This window comes from Arvicola amphibius, chromosome 2, assembly GCF_903992535.2.
Source record: "Arvicola amphibius chromosome 2, mArvAmp1.2, whole genome shotgun sequence".
In the NCBI taxonomy this organism is placed as follows: Eukaryota; Metazoa; Chordata; class Mammalia; order Rodentia; family Cricetidae; genus Arvicola; species Arvicola amphibius.
The window spans coordinates 106,159,265-106,177,898 of NC_052048.2; the positions used below are offsets into that span (position 1 = coordinate 106,159,265).

General features: G+C 38.2%; 1 protein-coding gene across 2 annotated transcripts; it reads right to left on the reverse strand.

Moving 5' to 3' along the window:
• Window positions 1-3,231: 3,231 nt before the first annotated feature.
• LOC119808266 (zinc finger protein OZF-like) lies at window positions 3,232-18,306 on the reverse strand. 2 transcript variants are annotated; one of them, XM_038320695.1, is made up of 4 exons: window positions 18,174-18,306; window positions 7,809-7,935; window positions 7,538-7,595; window positions 3,232-6,482 (listed from the first exon to the last, which is right to left on the reverse strand). In XM_038320695.1, the coding sequence occupies exons 1-4, from the start codon at window positions 18,174-18,176 to the stop codon at window positions 5,084-5,086; spliced, it is 1,587 nt and encodes a 528-aa protein (XP_038176623.1). In that variant the 5' UTR covers window positions 18,177-18,306; the 3' UTR covers window positions 3,232-5,083. The 2 variants fall into 2 exon arrangements, with proteins under 2 accessions (XP_038176623.1, XP_038176625.1); XM_038320697.1 differs by lacking the exons at window positions 7,538-7,595; window positions 18,174-18,306 and having other exon boundaries at window positions 7,809-7,928.
• Window positions 18,307-18,634: the final 328 nt, after the last annotated feature.

Below are 18,634 nucleotides of genomic sequence, written 5' to 3' on the forward strand. Positions count from 1 at the left end.
AAAAAAAAAAAAAAAAAAAAAAAAAAAAAAAAAAAAAAAAAAAAAAAAACCACCTTCAACAAAACCCTGCGGGAATAGACCTCATAAGGAAGCCAAGCTGAGAATCTTATAGGTTGAAGAAAAGCATTAAAGACAACACTACAGAATGGAAGACCTCATGCTTATGGATTGTCAGAATTAATGTTGTGAAAAACATGTCCATAAGCAATCTACAGATTCTCTGCACCTGTATCAAAATTCTAATGGCATTCTTCACAAGTATAAAAAAAATCTGAAAGTTATATGAAATTGCGAGACCACAGGAAATTAAATAAACTCTCAGCAAAAAGCATGTACCAGAATAAATTCAGACACAAAAAGCAATGGAGCAGAACAGGGGACTTGGATGTAAATCCATGTGGCTACAGCAACCTGACTTTGACAGATGCCACAAATATATAATGAAGATTCATATTTCCATTCTAAAACTGGTACTGCTAACTGCATATCTACACTTAGAAGATAGAAACTCTTTTGTAGTTGGAGGCTGCTCAGACCCAAAATAATCACACCGAACTCTATTAATTATAATACTGTTTGGCCAATTGTTTAAGCATATTTCTAGCTAGCTCTTACATCTTAAATTAACCCATTTCTACTACTTTATATTTTACTACGAGGCTTGCGGTTTACTGGTAAGGTCCCTGTGTGTCTTTCTCCTTTGGTGGCTACATGGCATTTCTTTGACTCTGCCTACCCTCCTCCTCTATCTGCTTGGAATTCCTGCCTTGCCCTATTCTGTGCTGCAATAGACCCAAAGCAGCTTCTTTATTAGCCAGTAGTATTCACAGCATACAGAGGGGACTCCTACATCACTCTTATCCTGCTTCAAAAAATTAATGTAATACCTAAAACTCCAAAAGTATTACAGGAAATAGAAGGGAACACTTCAAGGTAAGCATAGGCAAAAACATTCTTTAAAAGACCCAGAGTGGACCAAATATTCTAGCATGCCCTGGGTGCTGGAGGGGCCTAGGGAGAGCCCTGCCTGTCTATACTTCCTTTTGGTTTAGAAGGATGACAATATTTGCATTTGGTCCACTAAATTTGACAAATCTTTCTTAACCTGGAAAATGTGGAAAGTAACTTGTTTTCTGTTAAATCTTGGATGCAAACACATAAACACACACCCCAAGTATTCAGGAAATAATGGCAAATATTAAAATACAGAATTTCATTAAAAAGTTGTGGTACTAGAAAAGGAACAATTTAGTGAAAAGCCTGAAGAGTAGAAGAAAATCTGTTGATAGAGCATCCATATGTATAGCCAACAGAGGGCTCATATGCATGCAAACAACTAAATTCAAATGTAAACAACTAAGCACTGGGCTGGAGAAACAGCTCAAGGGTTAGGAGCACTAATGGTTCTTGCAGAAGACTCAGGTTCAATTCTCAGTACACATGGTAACTCATACCACCTGCAACTCGAGTTCCAGGGTCTCTCATGACCTCTTCTGGCTTCTGTGGATTCCTCCATACATGTGCTGCCAGTGAACTCACTCTCTCCTCTCTCTCCTCTCTCTCCTCTCTCTCCTCTCTCTCTCTCTCTCTCTCTCTCTCTCTCTCTCTCTCTCTCTCTGTGTGTGTGTCTGTCTGTCTGTCTGTGTGTGTATCCATCTGTCTGTCTGTCTGTGTGTCTGTCTATCTCATACACAAAATGAAAATAAATATCAAGAATTCAAAGAACACCTAAACAAAAGGGGTTCTGATAAAATGAACAGAATTCTAAGCAAAGAGCTCCAACTAATCAGTAATTATGAAAGTTGCTTCTTAATTCCAACTCTCAAAAACTAAAGTTACTTTTAATGTGAAGTTCAACATTTATAGACACACTGAGGTTTCGAAAGCCTAGAAAATTTAAAGAATAGAAATGAAAATGAGACAATGTACCCAATTACCTTGTAAATTACCTTGTGTTGTTGTAAATGAAAAGTTATATGATGAAATTAAGTTTGCTCTGAGTAAATCATATTTACAAAGATTAATTTCATTAACAACCTTTATTTTGGATCTTTGTTTTCTCTTCTTGTTTGGCAGTGGTGGGGATCAAAACAAAGGTTGTTGGATAAGTGTTCTAAAACTGGATTCTTAGCCCCTAGCTTTCTTTCACCTTCCTAAGTTTTAATATTTGTATACCACTTCACTCTTTTTTAAATTATCAACCCCAGACATTGCAACAGTAAGTGTTTCCATAACAACAGTGTAGAGAACAAAGGTATTCTCCATATTGCTATTCTTAATTCTGAAAGTTCCTAGTCGATCATGCTGACATGTGAGATATATTTGAAAAATACAGCCTAATACACATTTTCTGAGAACCACAAACTCGTTTGAAACGATGGTGCTTTCTGTCCATACTAGGCATCTTACTGGGAACACTCATACATACATACATGTTCCTGGCTTACAGTTAGCAAGGAAATTAGAAGATCTTAAGACATCTGACTGAATGGACTTAAGTATTTCCATCGACATAAGAAAGATAACTGGCATGAGCTTTTATATTTTAAATAACATGACAAGGGGAAAGCAAACGAGCAAAGATAAACGACATATGTTCTTAAAGCCTAACCTCACACTGGGAGCAGTATGTTGAATGATATTTCTGGTATCATAATTGGGGCAGCAGAGTAGTGATTGCACTGTGATGATCATGTATACAAATTATAAAACTAGCAGCACGCCACAGCCCATTACACCCATATATACACATGGTTTTATGATGTTAACAAGCTCTAACACTAAGTAACTTGGCAAAGTAACAGTGTAGGCTAGGGTTACATGTTCACCAGTTTGGATGTATTTAACATAAATCACCTTCATCTTTCCCACTTGCCATGATTTAAAAGGATGCAACCTTATCAAACTCTAAGAAGCACTGGTATTAGTGGAAAATAGAGTTCAATGTATTTTAATGAAATACTTAGTAGATAACAAGTCAAATATGAAAAAGCAAGTCCTAAGAAAGTAATACTTGCAAAAGTAGGAAATTCTCCTCAGTAACAGAAACAAGGAAAAACAGTAACATGTTGGACATCTACCTGAAAATTCAAAAATAATCTGAATGACGAAAATGAATGAAATTGCCACCCTTTAAAAGTAAGATTAACTTGTACTCATAAATCACTACTTCCTCTCACTATATTGCAACCTTCCAGGTGAGACCATTATTACAATACAAAAAGACAGAACCATAGTCAACCACAAAGTACTTTTAATAAATAGGAACCCCAAACTACATTAAAGTGTATTCAAGTCATTTAAAACAATTATCAAGCAGGTTAGAAATTGCACCTATGAGGAAAACAGTATCATTAATCACAATTGAAAAGATTCACTAAAATTCATTACATTTTATTGAGATACCTGGTATGGTTTTGTTCATTTTTTGTCCAGAGAAACACATCAGCCTAATATACGTTTTGTTTCGATGAGCAAAGAAACACTTATAATAAAAGTTGAACAATATAAGTATAAAAGAAACTTTACATCCTAAAAACCAGTTTCAAACTGATTAACATGGCAATAGGCTTTAACTTTTAAAGATACACAGTTTCAAGCATGGTGTGGCACATCTGTCTGAGTTTGAGGTCAGCCTGGTCTACACAGTGAGTTCCAAGACAGTCAGGAATGTTAAACAGAGAAACCCTGTCTCAAAAAGCCCAAAACAAAACAAAACAAAACAAAATAACACAAACAATTTTAAACTATGTTGAATATGAAAGTGTCTTCTGAGTAAATAGTAAAGTTAACATTTTTTAATATACTCATTAGAAAAAAATGTACCAATATCAGCCAGGTATTTGGAAGGCGGAGGCAGGCAGATCTCTGTGAGACTGAGGCCAGCCTGGTCTCCATAGTGAATTCCTGGAGAGACACACCTGGGTAGAGAGAGAATGTCTCAATAAACGAAAGAAAGAACAGTTCAAAAATGGCAATTGGGGCTGGTAATGAGACCCAATGTGTAAAACTGCTTGCTGAGCAAGCCTGGCAGGGAACAAAATCTTTAATATCGTCCACTGAGCTCCACATCTCTACTATGGCACACACACAAATACACATATACACACAAACACACACATAAATAAATAATAAAACATCAAAGACTTCAAAAGAAAATATACACTAAAATTACAAAATATAAAATCTATGTAAGAATGTTACGCTGAGAAAAAGCTCTAAATTTAAGATAACTGACAAACAATAAAAGGATAGAAAAGTACATCCCATAAAATCATAGCCAGAAAATACTAACAATGGGCAAATATATGTTTTCAACTTCACCTGAAACACGACTCAAAATATACCTAAAAATGAAGCATACTCGAATGATTACAAACGCCAACTGAATTTAACAAATCCAATACAGCTTTCTACCAAAGGCAACTGTATTACTTGATTTAAAAACCGCCATTAAATTGAAATTCAATTGATTTACCAAACAGATTTTATCACCAAAACTCAAGTAGTTTCTTTATACAGCTGTTATTGTTATTCCTTGCAGCGCCCTGGTGGTTTTCAACTGTGGGTTAAAGTTCCTGTCATGCCCCAGCTTTGCAACCACGAGGAAAACAGGCAGGTAGAATAATGCCAAAGTGATTTTACTTGCCAAACCATATTTTAAAATCTCTTTTTTATTAAGTCAAGAGGTCTTGAATGTACGTACATAAGAAAGGAACAAAAATTATAATATTTAATTTTTAGTGTATTTCAGGTTTTCAGTAATATTTTACCAAAAATTGCTTCCAGCTCTTCACATTTCTTGCTTATACAATAATCAACTACAGGAGAAAATTTGATGACTCTTATTTGAAACAGACTTTACTCAATGTTGCAATCCTCTAAACCTCCACTGCCCTAATGTTGAAATAAAAGGCATGGATCAACACACCTGGTACAACAACAGATTGTATCCCATGTATACTTGCTACACAAGTGAGAATTATACAGCTACTGATCTCATATCCTCTTGCTTTCTCTCCATACTTTTATTCCTTGCAAGCTGGCTACGAAGGCGCTCACGTGATTCACATTGGTAGAAATTCTATCCACTGGATTTCTTCTCATTGTGAATTCTTTCATGTTGGTGAAGGTATGTCGAACATGTGAATGCTTTCCCACATTGTTCACATACATATGGCTTCTCTCCAGTGTGGTTTCTTTCATGGATTTGAAGGGATTTTGAAAAAGTGAATGCATGCCCACACTGCACGCATACATATGGTTTCTCTCCAGTGTGAATTCTTTCGTGATTGTAACAAGCTCTATGCTGGATGAAGGCTTTCCCACACTGCTTACATGAATAAGGTTTCTCTCCAGTGTGAATTCTTTCGTGTTTGTGAAGGTATGTGGAACACGTAAATGCTTTCCCACACTGCTTACAAACATAGGGTTTCTCTCCAGTGTGAATCCTTTCATGAATGTAACAGGCACTGGAATAGGTGAAAGCTTTTCCACAATGTTTACATGAGTAAGGTTTCTCTCCGGTGTGAATTCTTTCATGGATTAGAAGCTGAGAGGAACGAATGAAGGCTTTCCCACACTGTTTGCAAACATAGTGTTTCTCTCCGGTGTGAGTTCTTTCATGATTGTTACGGGTTGTGGGATCACTGAATGCTTTTCCACAGTGCTTACATAGATAAGGCTTCTCTCCAGTGTGAATTCTTTCATGTTTACGAAGGTATGAAGAACGTCCAAATACTTTCCCACACTGCTTACATGCATAAAGTTTTTCTCGGGTGTGACTCCTTTCATGTTGGAGAAGGTGGTAAGAATGAATGCATGCTTTCCCACACTGTTTACACACATAAGGTCTGTCTCCAGTGTGAGTTCGTTCATGATTATAACAGGCCCTTGGATGAATGAAAGCTTTTCTACAATACTTACATGCAAAAGTCTTCTCTCTAGTATGACTTTTATGATGTTTGATAAGGTGACTAGAATTAATGAAGGCTTCGCCACACTGCTTACACACAAATGTCTTTTCTCCAGTTTGGAGTTTTTCATAAGACTGAACATAACTACAAGCCATGAGAGCTGCTTCAAACTGCTTATATTCAAGGACATTATCTCCACTACGTGTTGCTTGAGAATCCTGAGCAGAAGCAAGACTCCTCCAGTGCTCATTAGATAGTTTATTTTCACAGGGTTTCTCTCTGGAAGGATTCTCAAGGGTAAGAAAGGACTCAGAATATGTAAAATCTTTCCAATATTTCTTATGTTTAAAAGACTTGTCCATATGTTCCTGATTGTCTACAGTTGGATCTCTGCGATGCACATCTGATTGTGAAAGACCAATGGCATCATTTGCACACACATTGCTTTCACAGACTGCTATTCCAGGAGGCATGTCCTCATTACCAACAGGCTCTCGAATCTGTCGGTGGGTTTCTCCATACTGAATACCACATTCAGATTCATAGAATCCTTTAACCACATGAATGCTGCCAAAAATGAAAAGAATATTACTATAACTTTATGGCTAGCCAAGAGAAATACTGGAGGCTGGGTATTGTGGTGCACACTTGTTACTGTAGTATTTAGAAGGGAAGAGCAAAGGAACTACAAGTTCGAAGCTAACATAAACCACATAGAAAGAGCTCATCCTAGGGGGAAAGAAGATTATTGCCACAAGAATTTATGCCTAAAAGGATTGAACATTGAGCCACAGGCCCTGAGGAAAACATATAATTTTCTGAGTTTCTCTAATAACATTTTGTCTCCTAAAACAATCCACATGATTACAAAAAGAATGGTGTAAATTCACTGCAGATACACAGTAATTTGTTTAGCCCATGTTACATTTTGTTCTTTAACTATTCCTATTTCATGGTTGGCTCATATCTGACAAACATGGTCTTTGCCAAAGTTACCAACATTGAATAGTCCTGATGCAAAATGGTGTGGGTCAGGCTTAATGGAATTGGGATAGCTGAGTATTTTTTTTAAAGATTTATTTATTTATTGTGTATACAGTATACTGCCTGCATGCATGCCTGCAGGTCAGAAGAGGGCACCAGATCTCATTGCAGATGGTTGTGAGCCACCATGTGGTTGCCGGGAATTTAACTCAGGACCTTTAGAAGAACAGGCAGTGCTCTTAAACACTGAGCCATCTCTCCAGCCCAATAGCTGAGTATTTTTAACATAGTTATTGAAGCTATGTTACAATATATCCCAAACACACTTTTATTCACATATGTCTTATATTCAAAATCTAAAGGTAACTTGAAAAAAATATTAAATAATTTTGTGCACACATTAAAGTTTTTGCATAATGAAAGAACTGGGAAAAAGTCTCAGATAGTTTAGGTTGCATGATATTGTGCAATATTACATCACAAAGTTGGGATCCTTCCATTCTGAATGCTCAAGTTCAATGAAGTTTCAGATTAAATCAATTTACATTTAGCTGTACTTGGATTATTTACTTGGATACCAGATTTCCTTCCACTTTCAAGTATTTAATAAAAATTCTTTTTCGTTGAGTATAAATTACCTCAGATTTCTCCTAATACTTTGGTAATCCTCTCCAATATTTTCTTCCTCTGTTTTCCCTGAAAGGTAAACCCAAGGAAAGTTTTATTCAATATTACATTAAAAATCATTACATTCTTGTCTCCCGTCCCTGTGGTAAAATGTAAAAAAGCATACAAATAGTCAATAATATCCTTTTTTTCAATATTTCAAATTAGACAACTATACAGAAGAGCAAGAAACAATTACTTTTGTGAATGAACGAGGAAAATAATTATGCTATATTTTTTTACCTATGGAGAGCAGGTTCATAAAGGTTTCCTTCATCACATCTCTGTAGAGCTCCTTTTGATAAGAATCCAACAAAGCCCACTCTCCTAGAGTGAAGTTCACAGCCACATCCTCAAAGGTCACTGGCTCCTGAAAGAATCCACAGACACTTATAAAACTAATGGTGAGAAAACACGGGAGACCCAGAGTGCTTTGATTCCTTCATTTCATGCCTGTTCTTTGTCTGTTCCTTATATATCACGATTGGCACTACTTTTCACTAGTTACAAACAGTGAATACACACTTAATATTAATTCTAACTCGTGCACTGTTGCACAATTCTCAGGCCAATAAGGAACTGCATGATAAATAAACAACACATCACCAACACCTCTTGTGGCACTTGCCTTGGTACTCTTTGTAGACTACATCTTTAGTAATTTGGAACCCACCAGATTTAGAAATGTCTACTTGTCAATAGAATCTAATTATGAAACCTGAAGACACACACTGGAATAGAAACAATTAGCTTAATGGTAAAGGGGGAATCACTGCCATGCAAAGCTATATAGTATTCTATATATTCCTAGTATCTTTCCAACTTTTTACCTATTTCTGACATATGAAGAGATTGAAACCCCAATGAAACTTGAATGAATTCTCTCTTATCAAGACGATGAATTTGCCCAGGCATGGTGGTACACATTTAATTCCAACACAGAGGAGGTAGGGGCAGATGGATCTCTGTGAATTGAAGGCTAGTCTAGCCTAAGTAGCAAATTCAAGGCAGACAGAGCTACACATATAGTGAGACCCTGACTCAAAAAAAGGAAAAAGACTGTGGATGTCAGCCCTAAACAGACCATTTTAACCAGTTCCCCCATGTCCAAGGCTAAGAGAACATCATAAAAGAGGTATATATTTAGAAAACCTAACATGACTAAAAGTTTGACTATTATAGATGACTATTAATCTACATTTCTTAATTATACATTACATTTTTAAATAAGTTGCACAAACATAATACCTTAAACAAGAGAAGAAATATATATACACAATGTAACAAAATCAATCTTAAATATGTATCAATAGACCAAGATTCATATCAATGCAAAGTATTCATCTCTACATCATATCTCCCTTTTGATGAAAACAAATATTTATAAACAATCATTTTGGGAATTTGGGTGTTGCTTTCTCCATACTGTTTCCAGTTGTTTATTGGGCAAAGTATTTTAGGGTTCACAGAGACTTTTCAGGGGCTCTGGTTCCATCAACCACATTAGTCTAGAAGGAATCCACAGGATCTCATCTGTAAAAACAAAAGCAGAACCTCTTTTCCAAAGTAACAATCCTTAGACCCAAATTTTGAGGTCAAGATACTTTTATGTTGGTTTACCTTAGCAGTCCTCAGAATCAAATGTATCTTTTCAGTCAAAAAATTCAAAGAAAACACAATAATATGCATAATCCAGACTCTCTTTATATATTCCATCTTTACGGCTTAATTTTCTTTACTCCTTTCATCTATGACTGTAGTCTTTTTTTTTTTTTTTTTTTTTTTTTTTGGTTTTTCGAGACAGGGTTTCCCTGTAGTTTCTAGAGCCTGTCCTGGAGCTAGCTCTTGTAGACCAGGCTGGCCTCCAACTCAGAGATCCGCCTGTCTCTGCCTCCCGAGTGCTGGAATTAAAGGCGTGCGCCACCACCACCCGGCCTGATTGTAGTCTTTTACATTACTTTTACTGTCCCTTTAAAGACTTTATTTTATCCATACTTTTTTCTGTCTCCCAAGCCTACATATATTTTTTAAACACACTGTGTCTCATTTAAGAGGTCTTTTATGTATGAATCTGTCCTGTTGTGTATCTGAAATCCTTTTCTGACAAGTTGATGGAGAATTCTCATTGGCTAATAAACAAACTGCCTTGGCTTTTTGATAGGCAAGATTTAGATAGGTGGAATAGACAGAACAGAAAAAAGGAAGTGAGGTAGATGGCTCAGACAATTGCCCTGCCTCTGCAGCCAGATGTGATGAAGCCAGCCGCCAGGTCAGACATGCTGAATCTTTCCCGGTAAGACACCGCTCGTGGTGTTACACAGATTATTAGATATGGGTTAGTCAAGATGTGAGTAAGAGGCTGGAACTAATGAGCCAGGCAGTGTTTAAAAAGAATACAATTTGTGTGATGTTATTTCGGGGTATAAGCTAGCCGGTGTCCGGAGCTGGGCAGGATGAAAAGCAGGACTGCCTGCAGCTCCTCACTACAACAAGTAGTATTTTAAAATGGTTAGCAGTGTGGTCACAGCAGCTCTGGATGCTGGCTCTGCTTCTCTTGGCCTTTTAATATGGCAGAGGTACTTTCACCGCTTCTGAGAGCCGTGCTCACTGCCCTATCTCCACGGATCCAGCGGGTCTATGTTGCCATTAAGCAACTTGCAGTACTCAGCTCACAAACTCCATTTAAGTGTTATGAAGCTGAACCTCCTTGAAGGAACCAGAGCTGTTTTGCAACTAGAATGAACCAGGAAGCCTTGTTAAAGGAGCTGCATTTCTGTTTGTGCCCAGCAAACAGAGCCTATCTGAAAAAAAAAAAAAAATGCTGCTACCAAGAAGCTGCTTATTTTTGTGGGTCTAGAAGGCCTCTTTCTGTTCTTAAGCTTTTTTTTTTTCATTTTTTCATTGAACATTCTCCAAAAAGGACCATATCTTGGACACAAAGCACATCTCAACAGGTACAAGAAAGTTGAAATAACTCCTTGCAACTCTATCAACCATATCACCAACAGAAACAATTGAAATTTTATGAACTTATGGAAATTCAACAGCTCTCTACTGATTAAAAAAAAATGAGTCAGAAAAAGAAATTAAAGACCTTCTAGAATTGAGTGAAAATGGATACACAACATACCTGAAGTTATGGGACACATTAGAGGTAGCTCAAAGAGGCAAGTTCATGTGCTAAGTGCCTACATAAAAATCTTGAATTGATCTCAAACTAGTAACTTATCAGCACACCAAAAAAAAAAAAAAATTCACTTGGAGATAATCAAACTCAGTGCTGAAAACAATAAACAAACAACAATCTCCTTGAAAAAAAAATAAAAAGCATCAATAAATCTGAGAGTTAGTTGTAACAATACATTTTCATTAGCACTGCCAGCCCACAAACAGTGATATAGAAATTTAATTATGAAAGCTTGACCTTAGCTTAGGCTTGTTCTTATCTAGTTTTACAATTTAAATTAACCCACATTTTAAATCTATGTTTTTTCACGTGGGTTGTTACCTCATCTCCGTACTGCCCATCCTGCTTCCTTCCACATCTAGCTTGTGACTCTGCCTTTTTGCTTTCCAGAGCTCCCTCTCTTCCTGGAAGTCCTGTCTACACTCACTCTCCTATCTAGCTATTGGTTATTCAGCTTTATAAAAAAATTGAATCAATCACAACAATATATCTTCATACAGTTGGTTCTTTGAGAAAAATCAGTAAGACTGACAAATCCTCATCCAAATGAAGTAAAAAGCAGAGAGAAGATCCAAATAAACAAAATTAGATATGAAAATGAGGATATAACAGACACTGAAGAAATCCAGAAAATCATATAAGGACATACTGTAAGAAACCTGTACTCCACCGAATTGGAACATCTGAAAGTGGATACTTTTCTGGATATATACCAGAATTTAACTTACCAAAATTAAATCAAGATCAGGTAAGCAATTTAAAAAGGCAAATAACCCCTATTGAAATAGAAGCCATCATTAAAAGTCTCCCAAACAAACAAAGAAACAAAGAAACAGCCAGGCCCTGGTGGTTTAGTAAAGAATTCTACTAGACCTTAAAAGCAGAATTAAAGCCAATGATCCTCCAATTACTCCACTAAACAGAGACAAAGGAAAACTGCCTAATTCTTTTTAATATGTTATAGTTGCCCTGATACCCAAACCTTATAAAATCCCAATAAAGAAAGAGAATTACAGACCAATTTCCCTTATGAAAATAGGTGCAAAAATTCTCAACAAAGTACTTGCAAACCAAATCCAAGAACACATTTTAAAAAATTATCCACCATGATCATGTGGTCTTCATCCCAGAGATGCAGGGGATGGTTCAACATACATAAATCAATAAATGCAACCCACCATATAAACAAACTGAAAGACAAAAACCCCATGATCATCTCATTAGATGCAGAAATGGACACTGACAAAACCCAATACCCCTTCATGATGAAATTACTAGAGATTAGGGATTGAAGAAAAATCCTTCAAGATAATTAAGGTGGCCCCGCCCTCCAACACTGGGGCCACATTAGCCAGCCAGCAGGCAAAGTTCCTACAAGCAGACCATCCCACAGACCCTGTAATCCACAAGTCACACTTTGACCCCCAAATCTACCCATCCTCTGTGACCTCAGCAGCTCCCTGAGACATAGACACACTTGTATAGATTGGACTAAAGTAAGTGACTGGTCTCCCATCTGGAGACCCCAGTCCTGAGGCCCTAAGCCTGAGGGCACAACTGGTGCCTCTCCCCTGAACCATTGCAGCTCCACTAGCCAGTCAGCAGGCAAGGCTCCCATAAGAAGGCCACTCCACCCACTCCCAATTTGACCCTGTAATCTACAAACCTCAATCATACTATAAGGACACTTGCTCGGCTATGTTCATAGCATTATTCATAATAGAACCTGGAAACAACTTAGATGCCCCTCATAACTAAAGAATTGATAGGGAAAATAAGATACATTTACAAAGTGGAATATTACTTAGCTGTAAAAAAACAATGCCATCATGAAACTTGCAGGCAAATGGATAGAATTAGAAAAAAAAAAAATCATCCTGAAACAACCCAAACTCAGAAAGACAAACACCCATAAATAGATATTAGATGTAAAGCAAAGGATAACCAAACTACAATCTACAGCTCCAGAGAAGCTAGGTAACAAGGACCCTAAAGAGGGACACATGAATCACTCTGGGAAGGGGAAATAGATGAGATGTCCTAGGAAAACTAGGGGTTGGGTAGGTGGGATTAGAGGGGAAGAGATTAGAAATGAGAATATGAGGAAATGGGATGGTCAAGTTGGGGGAGAGATGAACAATGAAAGAGATATCTTGATAGAGGGAGCTATTATTGGGTTAGGGAGAAACCAGTGTTTGGGAAATTCCCAGGAATCCATAAAGATGACCCCAGCTAAGACTCCTAGCAATAGTGGAGAAGGTGCCTGAACTGCCCTTCCCCTGTAATCAGTTTGGTGATTATCCTAACTGTCATCATAGAGCCTTCATCCAGTATCTGATGCAAGCAGATGCAGAGATACACAACCAAGCACTGGACCAAGCTTTAAGAGTCCATTCGAAGAAGCAAGGAGGGTCAAGACTGTGATGTGGCAATCTACAGAGACAGTTGAATCAAGTTTGTGGAAACTCACAATGTCTGGACTGCATGGGTCCTAACTATGCCCTCTCCATGCAGGCGACAGTTGTGTAGTTTGGTCCGTTTGAGGCACCTCTGGCAATCTATCCTGGTGTATGAGCTGGTTTTGGGGGACCCATTCCCTATAGTGGGATGTCTTGCACAGCCTTGATGCAGGGAGGAGGGACTTGGTCCTGTCTCAACTTAATGTGCCAGACTTTGCTGATTCCTTGTGGAAGGCTTAACTTTTCAGAGGAGTGGATGGGGGAAGTGGGCTGTCATGTAAAAGAAAGAAAAAAATAATGATAAAGGTAGTTTACGGCAAGCCCAAGGCCAACCTCAACTTAAATGGTGTGGAACTCAAAGGAATTCCACTAAAATAAGATAAAGATGCCCACTATCTCCTGACCTATTCAATATAGTACTTGAAGGCTCAGCTAGAGCAATAAGACAACTACAGGTGTCCAAGGGGATATACATTGGAGAGGAAGAAATCCAAGTATCTATTTGCATATAGTATGATAGTGTATATAAGTAACTAAAAGTTCCACCAGCTAACTCCTACAGTTGATAAGCACTTTCAGTAAAGTAGTTGGATTAAAAAAATCAACTCACAAAAAAATCAGTAGCCCTCCTATATACAAATAAAAAATTGACTAAGAAATCAAGGAAACAACACACTTCATAAAAGCCGCAAATAATATAAAGTATCTCCAGGTAACTCTAACCATATATGTGAATAAAATACGTGATAAAAACTGTAATTGAAGAAGATATTAGACGTTGAAATGGTCTCCCATGCTCATGGATCAGTAGAATTCAAGATAGTCATCATATCAAAAGAAATCTACAGATTCAGTGGAATCCCCATCAAAAGTTCAACACAATTATTTACAGATCTTCAAAGGAAAAGTCTCAACTTCATATGGAAACACAAAAAAAAAACCAGGGTAGCTAAAATAACCCTGAACAATAAAAGAACTGCAGGAGGTATCACTACTCCCAATTTCAAGTTGTACTACAAAGCTGTAGTAATAAAAACAGCAAGATAATATGACAGACTTGCTGATCAATGAAATTACATTGATGGCCCCATCATAAACCCACACTAATGGACATGTTTTTTTGTTTGTTTGTTTGGTTGGTTGGTTGGTTGGTTGGTTTTTTGGTTTTTTTTTTTCTTTTTTTATAAATAAGCCAGAAATACACATTGAAAAAAAAGTATCTTCAACAAATAATGCTGGTCAAGATGGAAGGCTGCATGTAGAAGAATCCAAATATACTCTTAATTATCACACTGCACAAAATTCAATTCCCAGCGGATCAAAGATCTCAACTTAAAATCTGATACACTGGGGGCTGAAGAGATGGCTCAGAGGTTAAGAGCACTGACTGCTCTTCCAGAGGTACTGAGTTCAATTTCCAGCAACCACATGGTGGCTTACAGCCATCTATAATGAGATCTGGTGCCCTCTTCTGGCATGCAAGCATACATAGAAGGAATGTTGTATACATAATAAATAAATAAATCTTTTTTAAAAAATCAGATACACTGAACCTGATAGAAGAAAAAGCGAGAAAAAAGCGAAGAATAGAAATAACTTTGAACTCATTGACATAAGGGGAAAAAAAACCTTTCTGAACAGACCACCATTAGCCACAGTGACAATTAATATATGGAATTTCATGAAACTGAGACGCTTTAATACCATCATTTCGCGGAAAAATCGTCTATCTTTGGGTGTCAGAAAAGATTCTTACCAACTCCACATCTGATAGGGAACTAATATCCAAAACACACAAAGTACTCAAAAAACTAGATATCAAGAAAACAACCCAACTAAAATCTGGGTACAGCTCAAAACAGAGAAAACCCAAAAAGCTGAGAAACATTTAAAGAAATGTTCAACATCTATAGCTATTGCAGAAATGTAAATCAAAACTAATTTGACATTTATCTTTACACTTCTCAAAAAGGCTAAAATCAATAGAAGTGACAGCTCATGTTGGAGAAGATGTGGAGTAAGGGGAACACTCACCCATTGCTGGGGGAGGGTAAACTTGTACAGTCAATATGGGAAACAGTGTGGCAGTTCCCTCTTTTGTTGGCATATACTCAATGGATGCTGTACACAAGTACAAAGGATACTCGCTCAACCATGTTTATTGCTGCTCTATTCATAATAGTCAGAAATCCTAAACAACTTAGACGTCCATCAACAATAGAACGGATAAAAAGAATTGTGGTACATTGACAAAATGGAGTATTAGACAACAGTTAAAAAAAAGAAACAATGAAATTCACAGGCAAATGGATGGAATTAGGGGAAAAAAAACTATCCTGAGTGAGTTATCCCAGACCTAGAAAGAGATATCTGATTAGTGCCTTGCTTAGCCATCATTGGAATCGTTTCCTCCTGCAGCATGTGGGAACAAATAGACCCACAGCCAAATATTATTCAGAGAATGCAACCTTGGAACACTCAGCCCTAAATGGAATCCCTCCCCTAGAATTGAGAGAACTCCTGTGAAGAATATAGAACCCAGTGGGAATAGAGAACCCCAAGGAAACAAGACCCTCTAAAATCAACCTGAGCAAAGCTCATATGAACTCAGAGACTGAAGCAGCAGGTACAGGGCCTGAACAGGTCTGCACTAGGTCGTCTGCTCATATTATGGCTTCAGTTTAGATCCCCCCCGCCGTGACATGGGGTTTATTTGGTTGCCTTGGTTGTCTTAGAACTAGCTCTGTAGACCACGTTGGTCTCAAACACACAGAAAGCCATCCGCTTCTGCCTCCTGAGTATTGGGATTAAAGGCGTGTACCAAAACCACCCAGTTTTTTTTTTTGTTTTGTTTTGTTTTGTTTTTTGGTTTTTTTTTTTTTTTTTTTTTTTTTTTGGTTTTTCGAGACAGGGTTTCCCTGTAGTTTCTAGAGCCTGTCCTGGAACTAGCTCTTGGAGACCAGGCTGGCCTCGAACTCAGAGATCCTCCTGCATCTGCCTCCCGAGTGCTGGGATTAAAGGCGTGCGCCACCCACCGCCGCCCGGCTCACCCAGTTTTTTTTTAAATGCTACTCATGAGTGTGTGAATGAGTGGGACTATGATTCTTGTGCTTTCTCTTGGGCTCTTTTTCTGTATGTTTTGTCCAATTCAGATGCATTAATTTTTATTTTATCTTACTTTATTGTTATCCCTTAGACACCTGTTTGTTTTCTAATGAGAGACAAAAAGGGAGTAGATGCGGATGGAAGGGAGGGGGGATCTGGTAGCGTGCAGAGAGAGGAGAAACCATAACGAGGATATATTGTGCCGGGGGGGGGGGGGGGAATTTTTTTTTAATGCAAGTGGGGAAAAAGAAGTAGCAAAGGGTATGTTTTTAGCTACAAAGGTTTATGTGCAAAATAGGGGCTGAAAAAAGCTGTGTGAAGATTATTATATGGAAGAAGCCATCTGCAAAGGACGATCAGAAGCCCTTTGTTATTGGGACTTTCACTAAGGTACAGAGCACACACAAGGAAAGCACCTGGTATACACATTAGGGAGAGGCCGTCATTCTGCAAATGTTTCACAGTGTCCTGGACCACACTGCCTCATGCCAATATTTAAAGCTTGCCTAAACTGTTGTGTTTTCTTTTCCACCTCAAACTCTATTAAATTGTCCTCTGGCTTCCTTCTAAGTCCATCTTTATTTTATTTTTTTAAATTAAAGAGATCAAAGAGCCAAAAAGAAGTAACCTCAGCTTCCAGGGTGACACACTGAGAACCCAGAGACATGTGAAATAAAGAACTCAACTTAATGATGCAAATACAAGGTCTTGGGAAAAGAACAACAAGTCAGATCCAAAAGCAAAGACAGCAAGACATGGAAACGATATGGTGAGAAATTAATGAAACAGAAACTCAAAGTACAATACAGTCAAAGGCTATGTCACAGGTGGCTCTTGTAAAAAAAAAAGTAAGACAGGCAAAACTCGAGTCAAGCTACTAAAATAAGTCATATATTAGAGAAGATTACAAGACAGTTCAGTGGAGTGCAGAGGACCAACTGATAATATCTGAACACACACTAAAACAGAGAAAGAAAAGAAAAGGCATTATGTGTGAAATTAAGTGGTTAAACTCTGAGTCACATACAACATGCTAAAATTAAATCAAGAGGATATAAACAACTTAAGCATATTAATAACGAACAATGAGACTGGAAAATACATAGCAAAAACTCCCAACTAACAATTCCTTCTGCTTTTTCAAAACTAGAGAAAGTAAATGACATTTTTTTCTTGTACATTTAAATTATTTCCCTCCATTTCGTGCTTTTTTTCCCACAGTCAGTAATGCTGGAAACATTTTCCAAAAATTTTATTTTTGCCCAGACAATTAACAATTTTGCCAAATTGACGGGTGAAAACAAACAATTTTGAAACAAACTGAAAATTTTCCTCTTCCTTGAAAGTCTGGGCATTTTCTCCCACTCTCAGCCAGAGGGAGCAAACGAATCCTTCTGCATTAACAAATAAACAAACAGCAAAAACCAGGATGCAGGACAGGGTTAAAGTTCAGAGAGGTAAAAGGTTTGCCTAGAATGAGCAAGGCTTGAGGTTCAATGCCCAGTACTGTCCCTTCCCAGCAGTCTGAATTCCAGAGAGCATCAGCACCAATTCGCCAGTGATGCAGTGTTTGGAGAGGCGCGGTCTCACCCGGGAGCACAGGGGACTGGGAAGACACAGCTTCAGTAGGGCAGGCAGGGCAGGAGAGGGCCGGACCGAGGGACCTCATCCCAGGCTCCCTGCTGCACACTCAATTAAAATGCACATGGGTTTGAGGGCGGTGGTGACAGACTCCCACCTCGGACTCTGCAGCACAGCGCCAGGGGAACGTCAGGGCGGCGGCGCCACATTGTGACAAAGCCTCTGCAGTGTCACAAAGCCGCCACGCACGACTCCAGGAGTCCAGGGTACACTCACCATTTCCTGCTTTTGGGCGTGAGCAGGTGTCCTTTCTAAAGGGCCTGCAGAGTAGCAGAAGGCGCCACCGCCCAAGACAATCCACCACTGGCCTCCCTGCAGCTACACACGACTCAAACAGAGCGGCAATGGCGACACCCTCTGACTGTCCGTGCACTTCATTGGACAGATCGTGCAAGAGAGTAACCGCGTCTGTGATTGGTGAATGATAGCGACCCGCCTCCTTAAATCGGATAACACATCGGTTTTTTCCTGTTCAAAAGGAGCTCAACTGACAAACCAACCTAACTCTGACTTCTTTTCGCTGGAGTAAACCGGAGTATACATTCTATTTAAAGAGACTGTGTTCCGAGAATTTTTGCACACTCACTTGCTTGCTCGTGCTTTTTGCCTTTTACACACACACATACACACACACTACTTTGTTCTAAACATTCAGGGCTCAATGGCACAAGGACAAA